We start from the raw sequence: 22,500 nt of genomic DNA on the forward strand, positions 1-22,500 counted from the left end.
CAACCTCACCTCACCCTCACCCTCACTCCCCACCTCACTCACCTCACCTCACCTCACCTCACCTCACCTCCCTCACCTCAACCTCAACCACACCTCAACCTCACCTCAACCTCACCTCAATCTCACCTCAATCTCACCTCAACCTCACCTCAATCTCACCTCAACCTCACCTCACCCTCAACCTCACCTCAACCTCACCTCAACCTCACCTCACCTCAACCTCACCTCAACCTCACCTCAACCTCACCTCAACCTCACCTCACCTCACCTCAACCTCACCTCAATCTCACCTCAACCTCACCTCAACCTCACCTCAACCTCACCTCAACCTCACCTCACCTCACCTCAACCTCAATCTCACCTCAACCTCACCTCAACCTCACCTCACCTCACCTCAATCTCACCTCAATCTCAACCTCACCTCACCTCAATCTCACCTCAACCTCACCTCAACCTCACCTCAACCTCACCTCAACCTCACCTCACCTCACCTCAATATCACCTCAACCTCACCTCAACCTCACCTCAACCTCACCTCAACCTCACCTCAACCTCAACCTCACCTCACCTCAATCTCACCTCACCTCAATCTCACCTCAATCTCACCTCAATCTCACCTCAACCTCACCTCAACCTCACCTCAACCTCACCTCAACCTCACCTCACCTCAATCTCACCTCAATCTCACCTCAACCTCACCTCAATCTCACCTCAACCTCAACCTCACCTCACCTCAATCTCACCTCAACCTCACCTCAACCTCACCTCACCTCACCTCAACCTCACCTCACCTCAACCTCACCTCAACCTCACCTCAACCTCACCTCACCTCACCTCAATCTCACCTCAACCTCACCTCAACCTCACCTCAACCTCACCTCACCTCAACCTCACCTCACCTCAATCTCACCTCAACCTCACCTCAACCTCACCTCACCTCAATCTCACCCCAACCTCACCTCAATCTCACCTCAACCTCACCTCAACCTCACCTCAACCTCACCTCACCTCACCTCAACCTCACCTCACCTCAATGTCACCTCAACCTCACCTCAACCTCACCTCAACCTCACCTCAACCTCACCTCAACCTCACCTCACCTCACCTCACCTCAACCTCACCACCTCAACCTCACCTCAACCTCACCTCAACCTCACCTCAACCTCACCTCACCTCAACCTCACCTCAACCTCACCTCAACCTCACCTCACCTCAATCTCACCTCACCTCAATCTCACCCCAACCTCACCTCAACCTCACCTCAACCTCACCTCACCTCAATCTCACCTCACCTCAATCTCACCTCAATCTCACCTCAACCTCACCTCAACCTCACCTCAACCTCACCTCACCTCAATCTCACCTCAATCTCACCTCAACCTCACCTCACCTCAACCTCACCTCAATCTCACCTCAATCTCACCTCAATCTCACCTCAACCTCACCTCAACCTCACCTCAACCTCACCTCAACCTCACCTCAATCTCACCTCAACCTCAACCTCACCTCACCTCAACCTCACCTCAACCTCACCTCAACCTCACCCCAATCTCACCCCAATCTCACCCCAATCTCACCTCAATCTCACCTCAACCTCACCTCAACCTCACCTCAATCTCACCTCAATCTCACCTCAATCTCACCTCAACCTCACCTCAACCTCACCTCAACCTCACCTCAATCTCACCCAATCTCACCCCAATCTCACCCCAATCTCACCCCAATCTCACCTCAATTTCACCTCAATCTCACCTCAATCTCACCTCAACCTCACCTCAACCTCACCTCAACCTCAACCTCACCTCAACCTCACCTCAACCTCACCTCAACCTCACCCCAATCTCACCCCAATCTCACCTCAATCTCACCTCAACCTCACCTCAACCTCACCTCAACCTCACCCCAACCTCACCCCAACCTCAACCCAATCTCACCTCAACCTCACCTCAACCTCACCTCAACCTCACCCCAACCTCAACCCAATCTCACCTCAACCTCACCTCAACCTCACCTCAACCTCACCTCAATCTCACCTCAATCTCACCTCAACCTCACCTCAACCTCACCTCAATCCACCTCAATCTCACCTCAATCTGATCGTTGTGGACTCAAGGCCCATTCCAGCCATCTGAGGTCAAAATCCAAGCTCGCACTTCAACAGGACAGTACTGAGGGAGTGCTGCACTGTCAGAGGGTCAGTACTGAGCGAGTGCTGCACTGTCGGAGGGTCAGTATTGAGGGAGTGCTGCACTGTCAGAGGGTCAGTACTGAGGGAGTGCTGCACTGTCAGAGGGTCAGTACTGAGGGAGTGCTGCACTGTCGGAGGGTCAGTATTGAGGGAGTGCTGCACTGTCAGAGGGTCAGTACTGAGGGAGTGCTGCACTGTCAGAGGGTCAGTACTGAGCGAGTGCTGCACTGTCGGAGGGTCAGTACTGAGGGAGTGCCGCACTGTCAGAGGGTCAGTACTGAGGGAGTGCTGCACTGTCAGAGGGTCAGTACTGAGCGAGTGCTGCACTGTCAGAGGGTGAGTACTGAGGGAGTGCTGCACTGTCAGAGGGTGAGTACTGAGGGAGTGCTGCACTGTCAGAGGGTCAGTACTGAGGGAGTGCTGCACTGTCAGAGGGTCAGTACTGAGGGAGTGCTGCACTGTCAGAGGGTCAGTACGGAGGGAGTGCTGCACTGTCAGAGGGTCAGTACTGAGGGAGTGCTGCACTGTCAGAGGGTCAGTACTGAGGGAGTGCTGCACTGTCAGAGGGTCAGTACTGAGGGAGTGCTGCACTGTCGGAGGGTCGGTACTGAGGGAGTGCTGCAGTGTCAGAGGGTCAGTACTGAGGGAGTGCTGCACTGTTAGAGGGTCAGTACTGACGGAGTACTGCACTGTCAGAGGGTCAGTACTGAGGGAGTGCTGCACTGTCAGAGGGTCAGTACTGAGGGAGTGCTGCACTGTCAGAGGGTCAGTACTGAGGGAGTGCTGCACTGTCAGAGGGTCAGTACTGAGGGAGTGCTGCACTGTCAGAGGGTCAGTACTGAGGGAGTGCTGCACTGTCAGAGGGTCAGTACTGAGGGAGTGCTTCACTGTCAGAGGGTCAGTACTGAGGGAGTGCTTCACTGTCAGAGGGTCAGTACTGAGGGAGTGCCGCACTGTCAGAGGGTCAGTATTGAGGGAGTGCTGCACTGTCGCAGGGTCAGTACTGAGAGAGTGCTGCACTGTCAGAGGGTCAGTACTGAGGGGGTGCTGCACTGTCAGAGGGTCAGTACTGAGGGAGCGCTGCACTGTCGGAGGGTCAGTACTGAGGGAGCGCTGCACTGTCGGAGGGTCAGTACTGAGGGAGCGCTGCACTGTCGGAGGGTCAGTACTGAGGGAGTGCTGCACTGTCAGAGGGTCAGTACTGAGGGAGTGCTGCACTGTCAGAGGGTCAGTACTGAGGGAGTGCTGCACTGTCGGAGGGTCAGTACTGAGGGAGCGCCGCACTGTCGGAGGGTCAGTACTGAGGGAGTGCTGCACTGTCGGAGGGTCAGTACTGAGGGAGCGCCGCACTGTTGGAGGGTCAGTACTGAGGGAGTGCTGCACTGTCGGAGGGTCAGTACTGAGGGAGCGCTGCACTGTCGGAGGGTCAGTACCGAGGGAGCACTGCACTGTCGGAGGGTCAGTACCGAGGGAGCGCCGCACTGTCAGAGGGTCAGTACTGAGGGAGCGCCGCACTGTCAGAGAGTCAGTACTGAGGGAGTGCTGCACTGTCGGAGGGTCAGTACTGAGGGAGCACTGCACTGTTGGAGGGTCAGTACTGAGGGAGTGCTGCACTGTCAGAGGGTCAGCACTGAGGGAGCGCCGCACTGTCAGAGAGTCAGTACTGAGGGAGCGCTGCACTGTCGGAGGGTCAGTACCGAGGGGGCACTGCACTGTTGGAGGGTCAGTACTGAGGGAGCGCTGCACTGTCGGAGGGTCAGTACCGAGGGAGCACTGCACTGTTGGAGGGTCAGTACTGAGGTAGTGCCGCACTGTTTGATGACATTTTTGTCTGGTGACAGGTTAAACCCATCTGCCTCTCGTGTGGACAGAAACAAATCCTCCTGGTCTTTTCAAATTAGAATATTCGCTTCAGCGATGTTGTTGAAACTGCCCAGTTCCCAGCTCCTGCTGCTCCCTCACTGTCCTCGTCCTCCTGGATGGGGAGATGGGCCGCCGTGGGGAGGGGAGAGTCCTTGTGATAAAGACTGACCTGTATCTGAATCTTTCTCTCCAGGGCCACCCGCTGTCTGTCAGGGATAATGCTGGTTGGACTCCTCTTCATGAAGCCTGCAATCATGGCCACGTTGGTAAGACACCTTCAAACACTGCGGCGGGAAGCAGTGTGAGTGGGACAACCCAGGAGAGCGCCGATCCGTGGATTACCACCATGTCCTGAGTGGGTCCCGGCGCTATGGAGAGGTTTTAGACCCTAGTCCAGTGTTCGAATAGATGTGAAATTGTCCTATCTTCACCCTGCTCCTCCTGGTGTTAACCTCATGGAGTTAATCTGCACCAAAAAGTCTCGACTGAGCAGGAGAGAGAGATGGAGGCTATTTTTTTTTCAATTCTTTCACGGGATGTGGGCTTCGCTGGCTAGGTCAGCATTTATTGCCCATCCCTAGTTGCCCTTGAGAAGGTGGTGGTGAGCTGCCTTCTTGAACCGCTGCAGTCCATGTGGTGTAGGTACACCCACAGTGCTGTTAGGGAGGGAGTTCCAGGATTTTGACCCAGCGACAGTGAAGGAACGGCGATATATTTCCAAGTCAGGAAGGTGGAGGGGAACTTCCAGGTGGTGGTGTTCCCATGTGTCTGCTGCCCTTGTCCTTCTAGGTGGTAATGGTCGTGGGTTTGGAAGTTGCTGCCTAAGGAGCCTTGGTGAATTCCTGCAGTGCATCTCATGGAAGGTACACACTGCTGCTACTGTGCGTCGGTGGTGGAGGGCGTGAATGTTTGTCGATTTGGTGCCAATCAAGTGGGGCTGCTTTGTCCTGGGTGGTGTCCAGCTTCTTGAGTGTTGTGGGAGCTGCACTCATCCAGGCAAGTGGAGAGTATTCCATCACACTCCTGACTTGTGCCTTGTAGATGGTGGACAGGCTTCGGGAAGTCAGGAGGTGAGTTACTCATCACAGGATTCCCAGCCTCTGACCTGCTCTTGTAGCCACAGTATTTATATGGCTAGTCCAGTTCAGTTTCTGGTCAATGGTAACCCCCCAGGATCTTGAACGTGGGTGAATTCATTGATGGTAATGCCATTGAACATCAAGCGGTGATGGTTAGAGATCTTATTGGAGATGGTCATTGCCTGACACTTGTGTGGTGTGAATGTTACTTGCCACTTGTCAGCCCAAACCTGGATATTGTCCAGGTCTTGCTGCATTTGGACATGGACTGCTTTAGTATCTGTGGAGTCATGAATGGTGCCGAACATTGTGCAATCATCAGTGAACATCCCCACTTCTGACCTTATGATGGAAGGAAGGTCATTGATGAAGCAGCTGAAGATGGTTGGGCCGAGGACACTACCCTGAGGAACTCCTGCAGTGATGTCCTGGAGCTGAGATGATTGACCTCCGACAACCACAACCATCTTCCTTTATGCTAGGTATGACTCCACCCAGCGGAGAGTTTTCCCCCTGACTCCCATTGACTCCAGTTTTGCTAGGGCTCCTTGATGCCACACTCGGTCAAATGCTGCCTTGATGTCAAGCGCAGTCACTCTCACCTCACCTCGGGAGTTCAGCTCTTTTGTCCATGTTTGAACCAAGGCTGTAATGAGGTCAGGAGCTGAGTGGCCCTCGACTAAGTAAGTGCTGCTTGATAGCACTGTTGATGACCTCTTCCATTACTTTACTGATGATCCAGAGTAGACTGATGGGGCGGTAATTGGCCGGGTTGGATTTGTCCTGCTTTTTGTGTACAGGACATACCTGGGCAATTTTTCACATAGCCGGGTAGATGCCAGTGTTGTATCTGTACAGGAACAGCTTGGCTAGGGGCGCGGCAAGTTCTGGAGCACAAGCCTTCAGTACTATTGCTGGAATATTGTCAGGGTCCATAGCCTTTGCAGTATCCAGTACCTTCAGCCATTTCTTGATATCACGTGGAGTCAATCGAATTGGCCGAAGACTGGCATCAGTGATGCTGGGGACTTGGGGAGATGTGGGCATCGCTGGCTAGGCCAGTATTTATTGCCCATCCTTAATGCCCTTGTTCAGAGGGCATTTAAGAGTCAACCACATCCATGAACGAATTTAAAAAAACAATCTTCAGCCAGAAGTGCTGAGTGGATGATCCATCTCGACCTCCTCCGGAGGCCCCCAGCCTCACAGATGCCAGTCTTCAGCCAATTCGATTCACCCCACGTGACATCAAGAAATGGCTGTAGTTTGTAGCAAATGCTTCAGCCTTATCTTTTGCACTGATGTGCTGGGCTCCTCCATCATTGAGGATGGGGATACTTGTGGAGCCTCCTTCCCCAGTGAGTTGTTTAATTGTCCACCACCATTCACGACTGGATGTGGCAGGACTGCAGAGCTTAGATCTGATCCGTTAGTTGTGGGATTGCTTAGCTCTGTCTATCACTTGCTGCTTATGCTTTTTGGCACGCAAGTAGTCCTGTATTATAGCTTCACCAGGTTGACACCTCATTTTTAGGTATGCCTGGTGCTTATCCTGCACTCTTCATTGAATCAGGTTGATCCCCTGGCTTGATGGTAATGATAGAGTGGGGGATATGCCGGGCCATGAGGTTACAGATTGTGTTTGAGTACAATTCTGCTGCTGCTGGTGGCCCACAGCGCCTCATGGATGCCCAGTCTTGAGTTGCTAGATCTGTTTGAAATCTCTCCCGTTTAGCACGGTGGTAGTGCCACACAACACGATGGAGGGTATCCTCATTGTGAAGGTGGGACTTCGTCTCCACAATGACTGTGTGGTGGTCACTCCTACCGATACTGTTGTCTTTTTCCCTCTTCTTGGTTCTCTCACCACCTGCTGCAGACCCAGTCTAGCAGCTATGTCCTTTAGGACTCGGCCAGCTCAGACTGTAGTGGTGCTACTGAGCCACTCTCAGTGATGGACATTGAAGTCCCCACCCAGAGTACATTCTGCACCCTTGCCACACTCAGGGCTTCCTCAAAGTGGTGTTCAACATGGAGGAGCACTGATTCATCAGCTGAGGGAGGGTGTTACGTGGTAATCAGCAGGAGGTTTCCTTGCTCATGTTTGACCTGATGCCATGAGACCTCATGGGGTCCGGAATCGATGTTGAGGACTCCCAGGGTAACTCCTTCCCGACTGTATACCACTGTGCTGCCACCTCTGCTGGGTCTGTCCTGCCGGTGGGACAGGACATCCCCAGGGATGGTGATGGTGGTGTCTGTGGCATTATCTGTAAGGTATGATTCCGTGAGGATGACAATGTCAGGCTGTTGGTTAACAAGTCTGTGAGACAGCTCTCCCAATTGTGGCACTAGCCCCCAGATGTTAGGAGGACTTTGCAGGGTCGACAGGGCAGAGATTGCCGTTGTCGTTTCCGACGCCTAGGTCGATGCCGGGTTCAGTCCTTTGGAAAGCTGTTTAAGGCCTAGACCTCGATGTGTGGAGGATTCCAAAACGCCCCACGAGATTGATGTACCACACCAATCAGAAATCCAACTGTGCTTCTCGGGTGAGATGAAGGATCCCGGATTTTGCTTTTGGAATGCTCGCGTCTCTGTAAAGGGTCACCTCCCCAATTTGAAGTTGGACACGGGAGCCAGTGTGATGTTCCTCTCGGACCAGGACCCGTGGCTGAAAGACCTCTGGCTACGGGCGACAGACACATCACTCCAAGGTCCTGGAGGAATCCATTCCCGGTCATCGGCTTGATCCCAGAATCACTCCAGTGTGGCAACAAGCAAATATGAGATTTTGTACACCATCCGCAGCCAATCCCTTTCTCTACTGAGCGGTGTTGCCCTTAACCTCCTCAACATGGCAGTATTAATCAAAACAACCTCTGTCATCAACTACATGGACTGACAGGATCCTGCGAGGTTCACCAGGACAGATACCCTCGACTGGAACTTCAGCTCTGAATTGCCTTTACGCTTTGCAGAGACGGTTAGTCCAACTCTTTCGTAGACGATGGCGCAGGATCCTCTCTGATTGACTCACCGAAACCTCCAGATGAGCACCGACATACTCTGAGCAGATGGTGCGCAGGAGAACCATGAGCCCCCACCTTGGAGTTCAACAGTTGATGTCACAGAACCAGCGAAAACCACGGCGATGAAACTGTCGTGTTTACCTGGAACACACGGCGATGAAATCGATGCTGGAGCAGGAGAGCAGCGACTACCAAACTCATCAAAGCACAGGTCAGCGAGCCACAAGGGCACAGGAATGAACACACCATGACAATGGAGGCCAAACTATAGGTTGCGCTCATGGATGAGGCATGTTCAAACATGAAGGAGATCCATCTTCATCTCCCAGGAAGATCATGGAGGACTCCCCGGAGAAAGAAAAGCCTCAGTCCACTCCGCGAGTGAACAGAGTGCACATTCCCTTCGGTAGGAACAGGACAAACCGTCCGAACGACGCCAACGGGTTGTCGATAAAGAGAAATTCAACTGGAAGGAGCCCAAGAAGTGAATCCATGGGGAAAACCAAATGCCAGAAACACAGAATTCTAACATTTCAACTCTGAACCAACAAAGTGCACCCAAAGCAAATGAGCCCACCACCCATCCAACTCCTCCAAACCTGACCAGAACACAGAGTGGAAGAACAGCCAAGCCTCTAGACCATTTGGAGTTATAGACTTGGGGGGTGGTGGTGGGGGTGGGGGGGGTGGGGGGGGAGAAGGGGTAGCACGTAAAGAAAGATTGTATTGTATATATGTTGGTAAAGAATTGGGGGGAGGTGTAGTATAAGGGCGTTCAGCATAGCGAGGGTTAATGGCGGACTGGACAACAGTTCCGCCCACATTATGAAGTAGAGAGTCACATGAGAGTCGACGGTGTGTAGAGGGAGTCTGAGAGAAGTTGGTATGAAGGTAATACCTAGTTAGGGTTACACCCTGGAGTTATGCATATCCTGTGTAAACCATAAACAGTCTGTGCTCACACAAGCCTCCCGACCTCTTAGTGAGGCACAAAACAACTTCACAACAGGCACGTCCTAGAAGCGGAGTGCTTACACAAGGTGAGTGATTAAGCCGTGTGTTTTCCGGCAAAGTTGTGGTTGTAGGATGTATCGAACTAAAACCAGAGCTTCCGATGGGTTTGCACAGACAGCAACAGAATGCACCAACCCAAGGGGCTTTTCGAAAGCTAGATGAAACGATTCGGGCACCGCTCCGACCACGGTTCCCAATTCCGGGCACCCCAAGGATGCGACGGGGGAGGGTGAAGGGGGTGGGAGATGGGCGGTGGAGATAAGGGGCCTGGAAACAGGAGAAGACACAGGGCCCACGACTTCTCACACTGACCACCATCACTCTGGTGTGGGACAGGCTGAATGGACCAGGTAGAAGCTGCCAATGTGCCATTGTTCAAATGTTTGTATGTCCAGAATAATACGATGTGAACCAGGGAAGGTCTGGGAATTATGAATGCTGCTTGTGTTTACAGACATTGTCCGCCTGCTCCTCGATTCCGGAGCCCCTGTCAACAGTTCAGATGATACAATGTGTGAGGGAATCACCCCGCTCCATGATGCTTTAACTAACGGACAACTGGAGGTTGCAGAGCTGCTGATTGATAAAGGAGCGTATCTGACAATCCAAGATAGTGAGGTGAGGGACTCAGTATCTAACCCCGTGCTGTACCTGTCCTGGGAGTGTTTGATGGGGACAGTGTAGAGGGAGCTTTACTCTGTATCTAACCCCGTGCTGTACCTGTCCTGCGAGTGTTTGATGGGGACAGTGTAGAGGGAGCTTTACTCTGTATCTAACCCTGTGCTGTACCTGTCCTGGGAGTTTTTGATGGGGACAGTGTAGAGGGAGCTTTACTCTGTATCTAACTCCGTGCTGTACCTGTCCTGGGAGTGTTTGATGGGGACAGTGTAGAGGGAGCTTTACTCTGTATCTAACCCCGTGCTGTACCTGTCCTGGGAGTGTTTGATGGGGACAGTGTAGAGGGAGCTTTACTCTGTATCTAACCCCGTGCTGTACCTGTCCTGGGAGTGTTTGATGGGGACAGTGTAGTGGGAGCTTTACTCTGTATCTAACCCCGTGCTGTACCTGTCCTGGGAGTGTTTAATGGGGACAGTGTAGTGGGAGCTTTACTCTGTATCTAACCCCGTGCTGTACCTGTCCTGGGTGTGTTTGATGGGGACAGTGTAGAGGGAGGTTTACTCTGTATCTAACCCCGTGCTGTACCTGTCCTGGGAGTGTTTGATGGGGACAGTGTAGAGGGAGCTTTACTCTGTATCTAACCCCGTGCTGTACCTGTCCTGGGAGTGTTTTATGGGAACAGTGTAGAGGGAGCTTTACTCTGTATCTAACCCCGTGCTGTACCTGTCCTGGGAGTGTTTGATGGGGACAGTGTAGAGGGAGCTTTACTCTGTATCTAACCCCGTGCTGTACCTGTCCTGGGTGTGTTTGATGGGGACAGTGTAGAGGGAGCTTTACCCTGTATTTAACCCCGTGCTGTACCTGTCCTGGGAGTGTTTGATGGGGACGGTGTAGAGGGAGCTTTACTCTGTATCTAACCCCGTGCTGTACCTGTCCTGGGAGTGTTTGATGGGGACAGTGTAGAGGGAGCTTTACTCTGTATCTAACCCTGTGCTGTATCTGTCCTGGGAGTGTTTGATGGGGACAGTGTAGAGGAAGATTTACTCTGTATCTAACCCCGTGCTGTACCTGTCCTGGGTGTGTTTGATGGGTGGTCAGGAATCCTGGATTCCACCACCTCACACGCACAATTGATAGAAATGATTTGATTTTCGGTAGCGCAGTTCCAATTTTGAATTCCTTTCCACACAGGGTCGAACACCTGCTGATTGTTTAAGCCAGTGGAGCAGAGAAATTAAACTGGAACCCAGTCCAGAGGTTACACAGAAATATACGGACATAATGATCACACTGGAGACAGCCTCATCTCACCAGGAGCCCCACGTCCACACAACAGCTCAAAGGGACACAGGTTAGTAAACTGAAGGACAGACGGAACGAAGAACCTGATTTACACCACGCACTTCTCCACCTCAGAGCACTTTACAGCAGGGGAAGTGTTTCTGAAATGTGGTCACTGCTCTAAAGCAGGGACCGCACAGTCAGCAGCGCGATCCCACAAACAGCAAGGTAATACCGACCAGATCATCTTGAATTGATTTTTCTTTATTCATTCATGCGATGTAGGCATCACTGGGAAGGAACACCAACATTCATTGCCCATCCCTAATTGCCCCTTGAGAAGTTGTTAGTGAGCTGCCTTATAGAATACAACAACATGCCTTGTTTAGGAAGTCTTGTGGCGTAATGGGCAGCATCCCTACCTCTGGACCAGAAGCTCTGGGTTCGAGTCCCATTTCAGGAGTTGATGGCTGTGGAAGGTGTGTTCAGAATGTGGCCAAACAGGTTGGCTATCAACCTGTAAATCCTCCCAATACACCTGATGGCAGGTGGTAAGAGCCAGAGAGTTTCCTGGTCAGCCACACTGCAGAAGGCAATGGCAAACCACTACAATACTTTGCCAAGGATCATCATGGACCAATCCAATGGAAGTCCATGGTCATTAAAGCCCTCTTAGGGTGTGGTACCTGGAGGAGGAGGTGGCTTGCTTGACCACTTCAGAAGGCAGGTAAGAGTCAACCACGTTGCTGTGGGGGTGAAGTCACATGTAGGCCAGACCAGGTAAGGATGGAAAATTTCCTTCCCTAAAGGACATTAGTTGAACCAGCTCGGTTTTTGCCACCAATCGGTAGTTTGATGCTCACCATTACTGGGGTGATGTAATTTGTCTGGGTGTTTATTATGGAATGTGGGTATAGTGGAAGGGCAGCTGGGTTTGTACTCCGACAAGACATGATGCCAGTTCTAACCTATTGGAGCTTAGTACGCAGATAAACACATTACAATCGAGGAGTTTTTGAAGGAAAATGAATCATTACATAAATTAAATCCAGAGAAATATGTCGTCAGGTTTCCAGCCCTGGGTGACCTGGGAGATATGAAATTAGTCCTTTTTAGTGACTCCTGTCACGACGATCTTCTGGATGGGTACTCGAGCTGAGTTTATCATATTCTCGGTGGGTAAAAATGGAAAGTGTTGTCCTTTGGCCTGGGAAGCCAAAAAAAAATAAAAAGGGTTGTTAAAATTACTCTAGCTGCGGAAACACTGGTTGTGGTAGAAGTGATAGAAGTGGACTTGACTTATCAAAAGTTCAGAGGGAAATCAAGACAAGGGGCATTCTCGGTGGGATAATTCAATGTGTGTGATTGAGAAAAGGTTAAGGAGTGACTTTGCGACGTAAATAAAATGTTAGAGAGAATAGCGATCTCTTCTGATAAAATGGGTGGAGGCAAGCCCGAATTATCAGACTGCTTTCTTTACAAAAAGGGATGCTTGCCTGGAGGAATTGCTGGAGGTCCCGGAAGGGGGAAGTCGTGTATTACGTTCTGAAAAAGAGTCATGTGGACCCGTAACATGAGCTCTGTTTCTCCATCCACAGATGCTGCCAGACCTGCTGAGTTTTTCCAGCACTTTCCACTTTGATTTAAGTCTTACATTGAGATGGGTTTATATGAAATAGGGAAAGTCATCTTTTTCTTTCATTAGTTTTGTAATTATGTGATTGTGTTTGAAAGGTTTTATTTAAAGCGGGGATCTGGTATGGTGTGTTAATTATGCTGCTAAGATACAAAGGGCGTTGTTTAGTATAAGCACTAAGAGCACTATTAAAGGGAGACGCCTGGGACACTGGATGAGTGGGTAGCGGATAAATGTATTGCTACATTCTGTTAGAAGGACTATTATCAAGAAAAGTATTGATGTCTAGTTTTAAACATCACCAGCTAGCTTGGGAATCAATTTAACACAGCACTCCCTCAGTACTGACCCTCTGACAGTGCAGCACTCCCTCAGTACTGACCCTCTGACAGTGCAGCACTCCCTCAGTACTGACCCTCTGACAGTGCAGCACTCCCTCAGTACTGACCCTCTGACAGTGCAGCACTCCCTCAGTACTGACCCTCTGACAGTGCAGCACTCCCTCAGTACTGACCCTCTGACAGTGCGGCACTCCCTCAGTACTGACCCTCTGACAGTGCGGCACTCCCTCAGTACTGACCCTCTGACAGTGCGGCACTCCCTCAGTACTGACCCTCTGACAGTGCGGCACTCCCTCAGTACTGACCCTCTGACAGTGCGGCACTCCCTCAGTATTGACCCTCTGACAGTGCAGCACTCCCTCAGTACTGACCCTCCGACAGTGCAGCTCTCCCTCAGTACTGACCCTCTGACAGTGCAGCGCTCCCTCAGTACTGACCCTCTGACAGTGCAGCACTCCCTCAGTACTGACCCTCTGACAGTGCAGCGCTCCCTCAGTACTGACCCTCTGACAGTGCGGCACTCCCTCAGTACTGACCCTCTGACAGTGCAGCACTCCCTCAGTACTGACCCTCTGACAGTGCAGCACTCCCTCAGTACTGACCCTCTGACAGTGCGGCACTCCCTCAGTACTGACCCTCTGACAGTGCAGCACTCCCTCAGTATTGACCCTCTGACAGTGCAGCACTCCCTCAGTACTGACCCTCCGACAGTGCGGCACTCCCTCAGTACTGACCCTCTGACAGTGCAGCACTCCCTCAGTACTGACCCTCTGACAGTGCAGCACTCCCTCAGTACTGACCCTCCGACAGTGCGGCACTCCCTCAGTCCTGCACTGGGAGCATCATCCTGGATTTTATGCTCAAGTCTCTGACGTGAGACTTTAATCCATAACCACCTGATTTAGAATTAAGTGTGTTAAGTTCATAATAATTTAAATCTTTAGCCATCAATTATATTACAGTGTGACCTAGGGCACTGATTTGAAAAAGCATTTTTTTATCAGACTTTCAATCTAAAGGTGCAGCTGGTGCCAATCTTCAAACCCTTTTATTATTCTACACGATGTTGATGTCCCATTTAAACAGGTCACTTCCTGTTTGATCCCTCACTTCCTGTTCAGCCTCAGGCCTATTTCTTTTATGTGATGATGTTATTCTCGATCTGAATTTGTCTTTTGTGCTCCATGACCAGGACCGAAACCGTTCGCCGAGCGCTTTCTGTGCGACTTGTACGACAGTGAATGCTCTCCGCCATCTCGAACCCTGGACTCACCCGACAGCACTTTGACTTCCTGTCACCAGCCGAGCGGAAGCCATGGCGATGGGGCAGGATTATCCCAGGGTCCCTCCAGAGCAGAAGCACGTCACAGTTGGAGTTCCTCACGGCCGAGGAAGATCAAAACTGCTGATCCCCCCAAGCCAGCGTTACCCAGGCTGCTTTCGTCAACTCCGGCCAACAGATGGTCATCAGAGGAGGACGATGACTTCGTGCCCTCCCCCAATCACTTTAAGAAGCGTTGTATTCGGGACGGTCCGAGTTCATCCACTGACCAAACGAGCTCTAAAGCATCAAGTGAACACAGGACGTCCAACCATCCCTCTACCTCTGTTAAGCAGAGAGAGAAGCCAACAGACCCTGCTGCCAAGACAACTTCGCCCAAAGGCGGCCAATCCTCAGCGAGTATGAAAAAACCTTCACCCAAAGGCAGCCAATCCTCAGCGAGTAAAGGCAGCCAATCCTCAGCGAGTAAAGGCAGCCAATCCTCAGCGAGTATGAAAAAACCTTCACCCAAAGGCAGCCAATCCTCAGCGAGTAAAGGCAGCCAATCCTCAGCGAGTATGATAAAACCTTCACCCAAATCTAGCCAATCCTCAGCGAGTTTGAACAAACCTTCACCCAAAGGCGGCCAATCCTCAGCGAGTACGAAAAAATCTTCATCCAAATCTGACCAATCCCCAGCGAGCACAAAAACATCTTCACCCAAATCTATCCAATCCTCATTGAGGACAACACTTTCATTCCATAATCAGACCAAATGGCCTGTGACTGACCCACTGCCCAGTGTCACACAGCCGCCCTTTCAGGAGAGTGATTGGCTGGATGATGAGAGCTTGGAGGATGATTGGCTGGAAGTTGACCGCAGCTTAAATATAGAAGCTTTGAGTCAACCGGTACAATCTGTGCCTGTTCCGGTGGTGGGAGAGACACAGGGCAGCAGCCTGACCCCCGGGGGGACCAGAGCCAAGCGCCTCGATGACAGGGCAGCCGACCTACCGACGCAATCTGACGCGGGTCCGTCCTGGTCTCAACCTCCTGAGAAAACCATGAGCACGATGCCAGCCTGCCTCAGAACGACGAGTCTTCCCACATCGCAGGTAAACGCACAGCCCCGTGGACCTGGGGGAACATTTCCCTGACTGGTATTCCAGGAAACATCGCACCTTACAACCTCCCGAGTTAATAACCCACCAGCTCCACATTAGCTCTCATCAGCTTTGGCGTTGGAGAGAAACGTTTGGTTCTTTAATTTAAAATTCTCACCCTTGTTTTGAAATCCCTCCTTGACCCCGCCCCTCCCTATCTCAGTAATCTCCTCCAGCCCCACAACCACCCCGAGATATCTGCGCTCCTCTAATTCTGGCCTCTTCACCATTCCCAATGACAATCGCTGCACCGTTCAGCTGCCTGGGCCCTCACACTGGAATTTCCTCCCTAAACCTTTCTGCCTCTCGACCTCACTTTCCCTCCTTTAAGACACTCCTTCCCTCGCTGGAGGCAGGGTCAACCGTGGCATTCCAGAGGGAATTAGGCTTTTACCGGAACAGAGGGAATAGGCAGGGTTACGGGGAGAAGGTGGGGGAATGGCACCAGGTGCATTGCCCAATTCGGAGAGCTGGTGCGGACGGGATGGACCGAATGGCCTCCAGTGCGCTGGAACAATTCTCTGATTCTGTAGGTAAAACCTCACCTCTTTGACCAAGGCTTTGGTCATCTGACCCAATATCTCCTTCTGTGGCTCAGCGTCATATTGTGCTTCATAATGTCCGTGCCTCAGGAGGGTTCATTATGTTAAAGGCGCTATATGAATGCATGTTGTTGTATTTCATGGTCACCATCACCTGAGATAAGATTTTCATTCCTGATTATTTCCCATTTTTCCAGATTTATTTAATTAACTGTGTTTAAACCTCCCCAGCGGGATTTGTACTCATCCCTCCGGACTGTTAGTCCAGTAATGTAAGCACTGTGCCAACGTGCCTCCATTGTTTGCTGTGGACTGAGCCACCAGGGCCCTGGGAGCTGTCAGCCCTGATTCCGCCCCCACCCCCCACACCCCATAGACCCTGTGACCCTGAAGGCGGCTATCGAAAAACGCCCAGCGGGCGCAGCTCAGAGATCAACCCCCCCCCCGGGATCTCCCTGATCTGTACAGCCCAGCGCAAACCTGCGTGACCCAGGCACCCACTGAGCCTAACCTCAGATCCAAGCAGGCAGCAATCCCTTCCATCCTTCGGATGTTTGGAATGTTGATGGAATTGAATGGAGATAAGTGTGAGGTGATGCGTTCCAGCGAGGGGAGGCAGTGGTGCAGTGGTATTGTCGCTGGACTGGTATCCTTCGGAGACCTGGGTTCAAATCCCACCACAGCAGATGGTGAAATTCATAATTCAATAATAAAAATCTGGAATTAAAAGTCTGATGATGACCATGAAACCATCGCCGATTGTTGCCCTATATGTGACTCCAGGCCCACAGTAATGTGGTTGGGCAATAAATGGGCACGAGGGATGGGCAATAAATGCTGGCCTAGCTACCAATGCCCACATCCCATGAATGAACATTTTTTTTAAAGAAGGATAAGGAGAGGCAATATAGTCTTAATGGCACCGTATAAACCTTTGGAGGTGGCATGGGACAGGGAGAGAGTAATTAGCAAAGTGTACGGGATCTTGGGCCTCATAAATAGAGGCATTGAGTACAAAAGCAGGGAAGTAAAGCTCTGGTTAGGCCACAGCTCGAGTCATGTGTCCAGTTTAGGGAGGATGTGAGAGTCCTTGAGAGGGTGCGGAGGGAATAGACCAGACTGGCTCCAGGGATCTTAGCTACAGGGTTAGGCTGGAGAAGCTTGGAGTGAAGGGGATTGAGGGGGAGATTTGATCGAGGGGTACAGGATGCTGACAGGTTTAAATAAGGGAGACAAGGGAAAATTGCTGATGGTACAGAGACTAGGGGACACCGATTTAGATCTGAATTTGGACTAGAGATACAGGGGGAATGTGAGGAGGGACAGTTTTCCACAGCGAGAGGCGGTGACCTGGGAACTTGCTGCCGCGAGAGTGGTCGATGCGGAGACTGTTATGACCACTGCAGTTATTTTTAAAAATCCCAGAGGGAAACTTTAAACAACCTATAATTTTAAGTGTTATGTTTGAGATGCGACTCTAAATTCAGGAATCAGACCACCAGTTCTCAAAGTTTTACATTAAACTAAATGAAACATTTTATTAATTTACACAGGTTAAAACATATATATACACACATGGCTACAAATTATTACTGTCATAACTTTTAACAAATTCCCAAACTAATCTCCATTAAGGCAACAGCAACCCATAGACTTAACCAGACACCAGGCAAAGCATTTTCACCTTACAAATTCAAAATGAGGTTCTTTTCACTTTGGTTCCTGTGGAGCCAGTTGGAGGCTTACAGCTGCTTTGATCTCACATTGTCTCTGCTCTACACACCCGAAAACTACTGAAGTTATACCGACCAGCCCCATTGAATGTTAATTCTCATTGTATCAACAACCTCTGAACTAAACCTCTCTAACAATAAAACCCCTTTCATAGTACCAATTTTATTAGTAATATAAACATATTGCTTGGTATCTATAGGTGGGCGTCAGTTTTCACCCTACTTCTTGAATACTCTATTCAAAAAAATGCAAATACACACCATCTCTCTTATATATCAAAACTAGTGCACATCAAAGCACCCAGACTAGCTGGGCATTAACCCAATTAGGACACGCCCACAGACTAAACCTCTATTTTAAAAGAAAAGTGTTTTCCAAAATATGATATACATGAATAGCTTCATGACCGAGACGATCAATGATTTCAAAAGGAAACTGGATGAGCACTGGAAGGGAATAGACCTGCAGAGTGCCGGGGTTGGAGTGGGGGTGGGGGGTGAGAATGACTGGATTGCTACATGGAGAGCTAACGTGCGCTCGATAGGGCAAGTGGCCCTCCTGTGCCATAAGCGACCCTCTGACTCCTTTTCCTTCTGTTCACAGCCCGACCTACAATACACACTGCGGTCATCGTCCCCCCTGATTCCACCAGCCCGGTTTCGAGTGAAGGTCCGAGTTAAGGACTGCGTTAAGGGCAAGCTCTTCCTCATTCCTGTTCCTCACAGGTAGGATGGTGGGTCTCGCTCACTGCTGGGGGGATTTTAGCTGGTCCGGGGGCCCCGACCTTAGTGTGGAAGCGAGAGAGTTAGCGGGAAAGAGCTGACGGTCTAAGAGCTCTGTATTTGGATTTCAGTGACACAGACGCGTACACCATCTCGTGGCTGGCTAAGGAGGCAGAGGCGAGATATAGCCGAGAGTGCGGCCTGAGACCCCGGCTCTCTCTGACCAGCAACGGAGCATTACTCTCTCCACATGACCCAATCGTCTACCTTCTCCACGACAACGAGGAGGTGAGTGCTCGCCATTGCCCCATCTTCCTCCTTTCATCCACACAAATTGTCAATGGACTGATTCAAACTGTGGGAAACGCTGTATAAATATGTTGTTTCCTCTGACATTGGTATTTTTTTGCGAATTGTCCTGTTAAGTGCAAGACAAAAAGCTTCAACAAAAAAGTCTTTTTTTCCAGCAATAACTTATCTATATTGTCTCTTTGGAGACTCCTTATGCCCTCTTCACAATTTACTTTTCTCTCTATCTTTGTATTAGCAGCAAATTTAGCAACCAGACCATCCAACTCATTTATATAAATTGTAAAATGGCGAGGTCCCAGCACTGATCCCTGTGGTACACCACTCGTTACATCCTGCCAAAGAAAAAGACCCATTTATGCCCACTCTCTGCTTCCTGTTAGCCAGCCAACCTTCTATCCACGCCAATATGTTACCCCCTATACCATGAGCTTTTATTTTCGGCAATAATCTTTGATGTGGCACTTTATCAAATGCTTTCTGGAAATCTAAGTACAGCACATCCACCGGTTCCCCTTTATTCACAGCACATGTGACTCCTTCAAAGAACCCCAATAAATTGGTTAAACATGATTTCCCTTTCACAAAACCATGTTGACTCTGCCTGATTGCCCTGAATTATTCTAAGTGCCCTGCTATAACACCTTTAATAATAGCTCCTAACATTTTCCCTGTGACAGATGTTACGCTAACTGGCCTATAGTTTCCTGCTTTCTGTCTCCCTCCCTTTTTGAATAAAGGAGTTATATTTGCTATTTTCCAATCTAATGGAACCTTCCCAAAATCTAGAGAATTTTGGAAAGTTAAAACCAGTGTATCAACAATCTCACTAGCCACTTCTTTCAAAACCTTAGGGTAAAGTCCATCCGGAGCTGGGGATTTGTCAGCCGCAGCCCCAGTGGTATTTGCTCAATGCCACTTCACTGGTGATTATAATTTTCCCGAGTTCCTCCCTTCCTTCCATTTCCTGATTTACAGCTATTTCCGGAGTGTTCCTTGTGTTCTCTATAATGAAGACGGAAGCAAAATACCTGTTTAATTCATCCGCCATCTCCCTACTTTCCATTATCAATTCCCCAGACACACTTTCTATAGGACCAACACTCACTTTGTTAACTTTTCTTATTTAAATATCTTTAAAAACTCTTATTATCTGTTTTTATATTTCAAACTAGTTTTCTTTAGTACTGGTTCCCTCCTTATTAATATTTTAGTCTTTCTTTGTTCTTTATATTCTGTCCGGTCATCTGCTCTGCCACCCATCCTTGTGCAATGAAATGCTTTTTCTTTAAGTATGATACTACCTTTAACTTTTTTAGTTAACCACAGATGGTGGGTTTTTCACTTGGAATTTTTCTTTCTCTTTGGAATGTATCTATTCTGAGTATTCTGAAGTATCCCTTAAATACCTTTCACCGCATCTCTATTGACCTATCCCAAACCGTATTTGGAAGTTCACTTTAGCTAGCTCCACTTTCATGCCCTCATAATTGCACTTATTTAAGTTTAAAATGCTAGTCTTGGACCCACTCTTCTCTCCCTTAAATGGAATGTAAAATTCAATCATATTATGGTCGCTGCTACCTCAGGCTGCCTTCACTAGAGGTCATTAATTAATCCCACCTTGTTGCGCAATACCAGGTCTAGTATAGACTGCTCTCTGATTGGTTCCATGATGTTCTAAGAAACTATCCCCAAAACGTTCTACGAACTCTTCATCTAAGCTACCTTTTCCCATCTGATTTATCCAGTTTAGGATGTGGATTAAAATCCCCATGATTATCACCATTACCTTTCTGACAAACTCCCATTATTTCTTCCTTTATACCACATCCTATTGTGTGGTTACTGTTAGGGGGCCTGTACACCGCTCCCACAAGTGGCTTCTTGCCTTTATCATTTCTCATCTCTACCCAAACCGCTTCTACATCCTGGTGTCCTGAACTTAGGTCACCCCTCTCTACTGTGCTAATGCCATCATTAAATAACAGAACCAGCCCTCCACCTTTTACTAGCTCCCTGTCCTTCCTAAATGTCATGTATTCTTCTTTGACTCCTGGCAATGTGCTGATCCCAGCACAGTTCAGGTGTAGACTCTCCCAACGGTACAGATCTCACTTCCCCAATACTGGTGCCAGTGCCCCACAAACCAGAACCCACTGCTCCCACACCCAGTCTTTGAGCCACACACTTGTCTCTCTAATCTTATTTGCCTTGTGCTAATTTGCATGTGGCTCAGCTAATAATCCAGAGATTATTACCTTTGGAGGTTCTGCTTCTTAATTTGGTGTCTAGTTCCTCATACTGACCATACAGAACATCTTTCCTAGTTCCACCTAGGTCATTGGTACCTGCACGGACCATGACAACTGGATCCTCCCCCTCCCACTGCAAGTTCCTCTCCAGCCCTGAGCAGACGTCCTGAACCCTGACACCGGGCAGGCAACACAGCCATCCGGACTCTCGCTCTTTGCTGCAGAGAGCAGTCCCCCCTCACTGTACTATATCCTCAAACCACTACATTCCTTTTTGTTCCCCCCACTTGGTTGGTTTCCTGTACCACGTGCCATGGTCAGTCAGCTCATCCATCCTGCTGCCCCCACTCTCATCCAAACAAGACGAAAGAACCTCAAACCCGTTTGGAGCATTGCAGAGGCTCCTGCACTCCTGCCCTCTGGGTCCCCTTACCTGCCTCACTCGTAGTCACACTCACCTGACCCTGACCACTGACCAAATCAGAGGACCCTGCCCTAGGAGGCATGACTGCCTCCTGGTACAAAGTGTCTGGGTAACTTTCCCCCTCCATCATGTGTGGCAGTGTCTGCAGCTCAGCCTCCAGCTCGATGACTCTGAGCCGAAGCTTCTCAAGCTGCAAACACTTACTGCAGACGTGTTTGCCCTGGGTCACAATGGCATTCAGGAGCTGCAGCCTTGACACATCGCCTGTCCTGCCATCCTTAATGTGTCTTTATTAACTACTTAAATAATTTTATTCAATTAAATTATTTTCCTTTTTTTATATATTTTATTGACCTTAACCCCAGTTTGTATACTACTTTAAACCTCAGGAATAGAATAGACCTTAACCGCTTACCAGATACTCACCAAACGGCTAGCTTCTACCCTTGTACTAGAGCGAGAAACAATTCCTACAAGATGAGAAGGTTAGAAAAGGCAGAAGCCAACTCCCTCCATCATCCAGCTCCAGTACTCTGTTCAAAGTCGCACTCCATGCTAAGTCACACTGAAATATCTGCTTTTAGGTCCTTCTCAAACTAAGGAGTGAGCTGACCCCAGTCTCAAAAAAAACTGGTTTAAGCCGCTTTCCTTAAATTAGCTAACTTCAGCTGCCCTTCAGCAGAGCCCTGAATTTAGACAGTAAATTTCAGCTAAACACAAACAAAATTAGGATGTGTCAGGTTGGCTGGAGTGGGGAGCCGTTGTGGGTTAGCTGAGCAGAGAGTTTGATAGGCAGACAGGACTTGGTGCCAGTGAGGGTACAGTTCTGAATGTGTTAAATTTTTACAGGAGCTGGAATATGAAGGGGGAGAGTCCAGAACAAGGGAGGCAGAACCTTCAAAATTCGAGCCAGTCCGTTCAGGGGGGGTGATGTCAGGAAGCACTTCCTCACATACAGGGGAGTGGAAATCTGGAACTCTCCCCCCAAAATGCTGTGAATACTGGGGTGGAAGGGGGAGGGGGGGTGGTTAATTGGAGCTC

General features: G+C 49.8%; 1 protein-coding gene across 1 annotated transcript in view; it reads left to right on the top strand.

Moving 5' to 3' along the window:
- Positions 1-22,500, top strand: part of LOC144674598 (tonsoku-like protein) — a 94,795-nt gene that overhangs the window by 50,267 nt on the left and 22,028 nt on the right. Inside the window, exons 9-14 of the mRNA XM_078535875.1 lie at positions 4,245-4,317; positions 9,628-9,791; positions 10,983-11,142; positions 14,242-15,425; positions 18,353-18,474; positions 18,603-18,759. Of these exons, the coding sequence (XP_078392001.1) occupies positions 4,245-4,317; positions 9,628-9,791; positions 10,983-11,142; positions 14,242-15,425; positions 18,353-18,474; positions 18,603-18,759 (1,860 nt within the window). The remainder of the gene's footprint in view (positions 1-4,244; positions 4,318-9,627; positions 9,792-10,982; positions 11,143-14,241; positions 15,426-18,352; positions 18,475-18,602; positions 18,760-22,500) is intronic.

This window comes from Cetorhinus maximus, chromosome 3 (assembly GCF_964194155.1).
Source record: "Cetorhinus maximus chromosome 3, sCetMax3.hap1.1, whole genome shotgun sequence".
Classification (NCBI taxonomy): domain Eukaryota; kingdom Metazoa; phylum Chordata; class Chondrichthyes; order Lamniformes; family Cetorhinidae; genus Cetorhinus; species Cetorhinus maximus.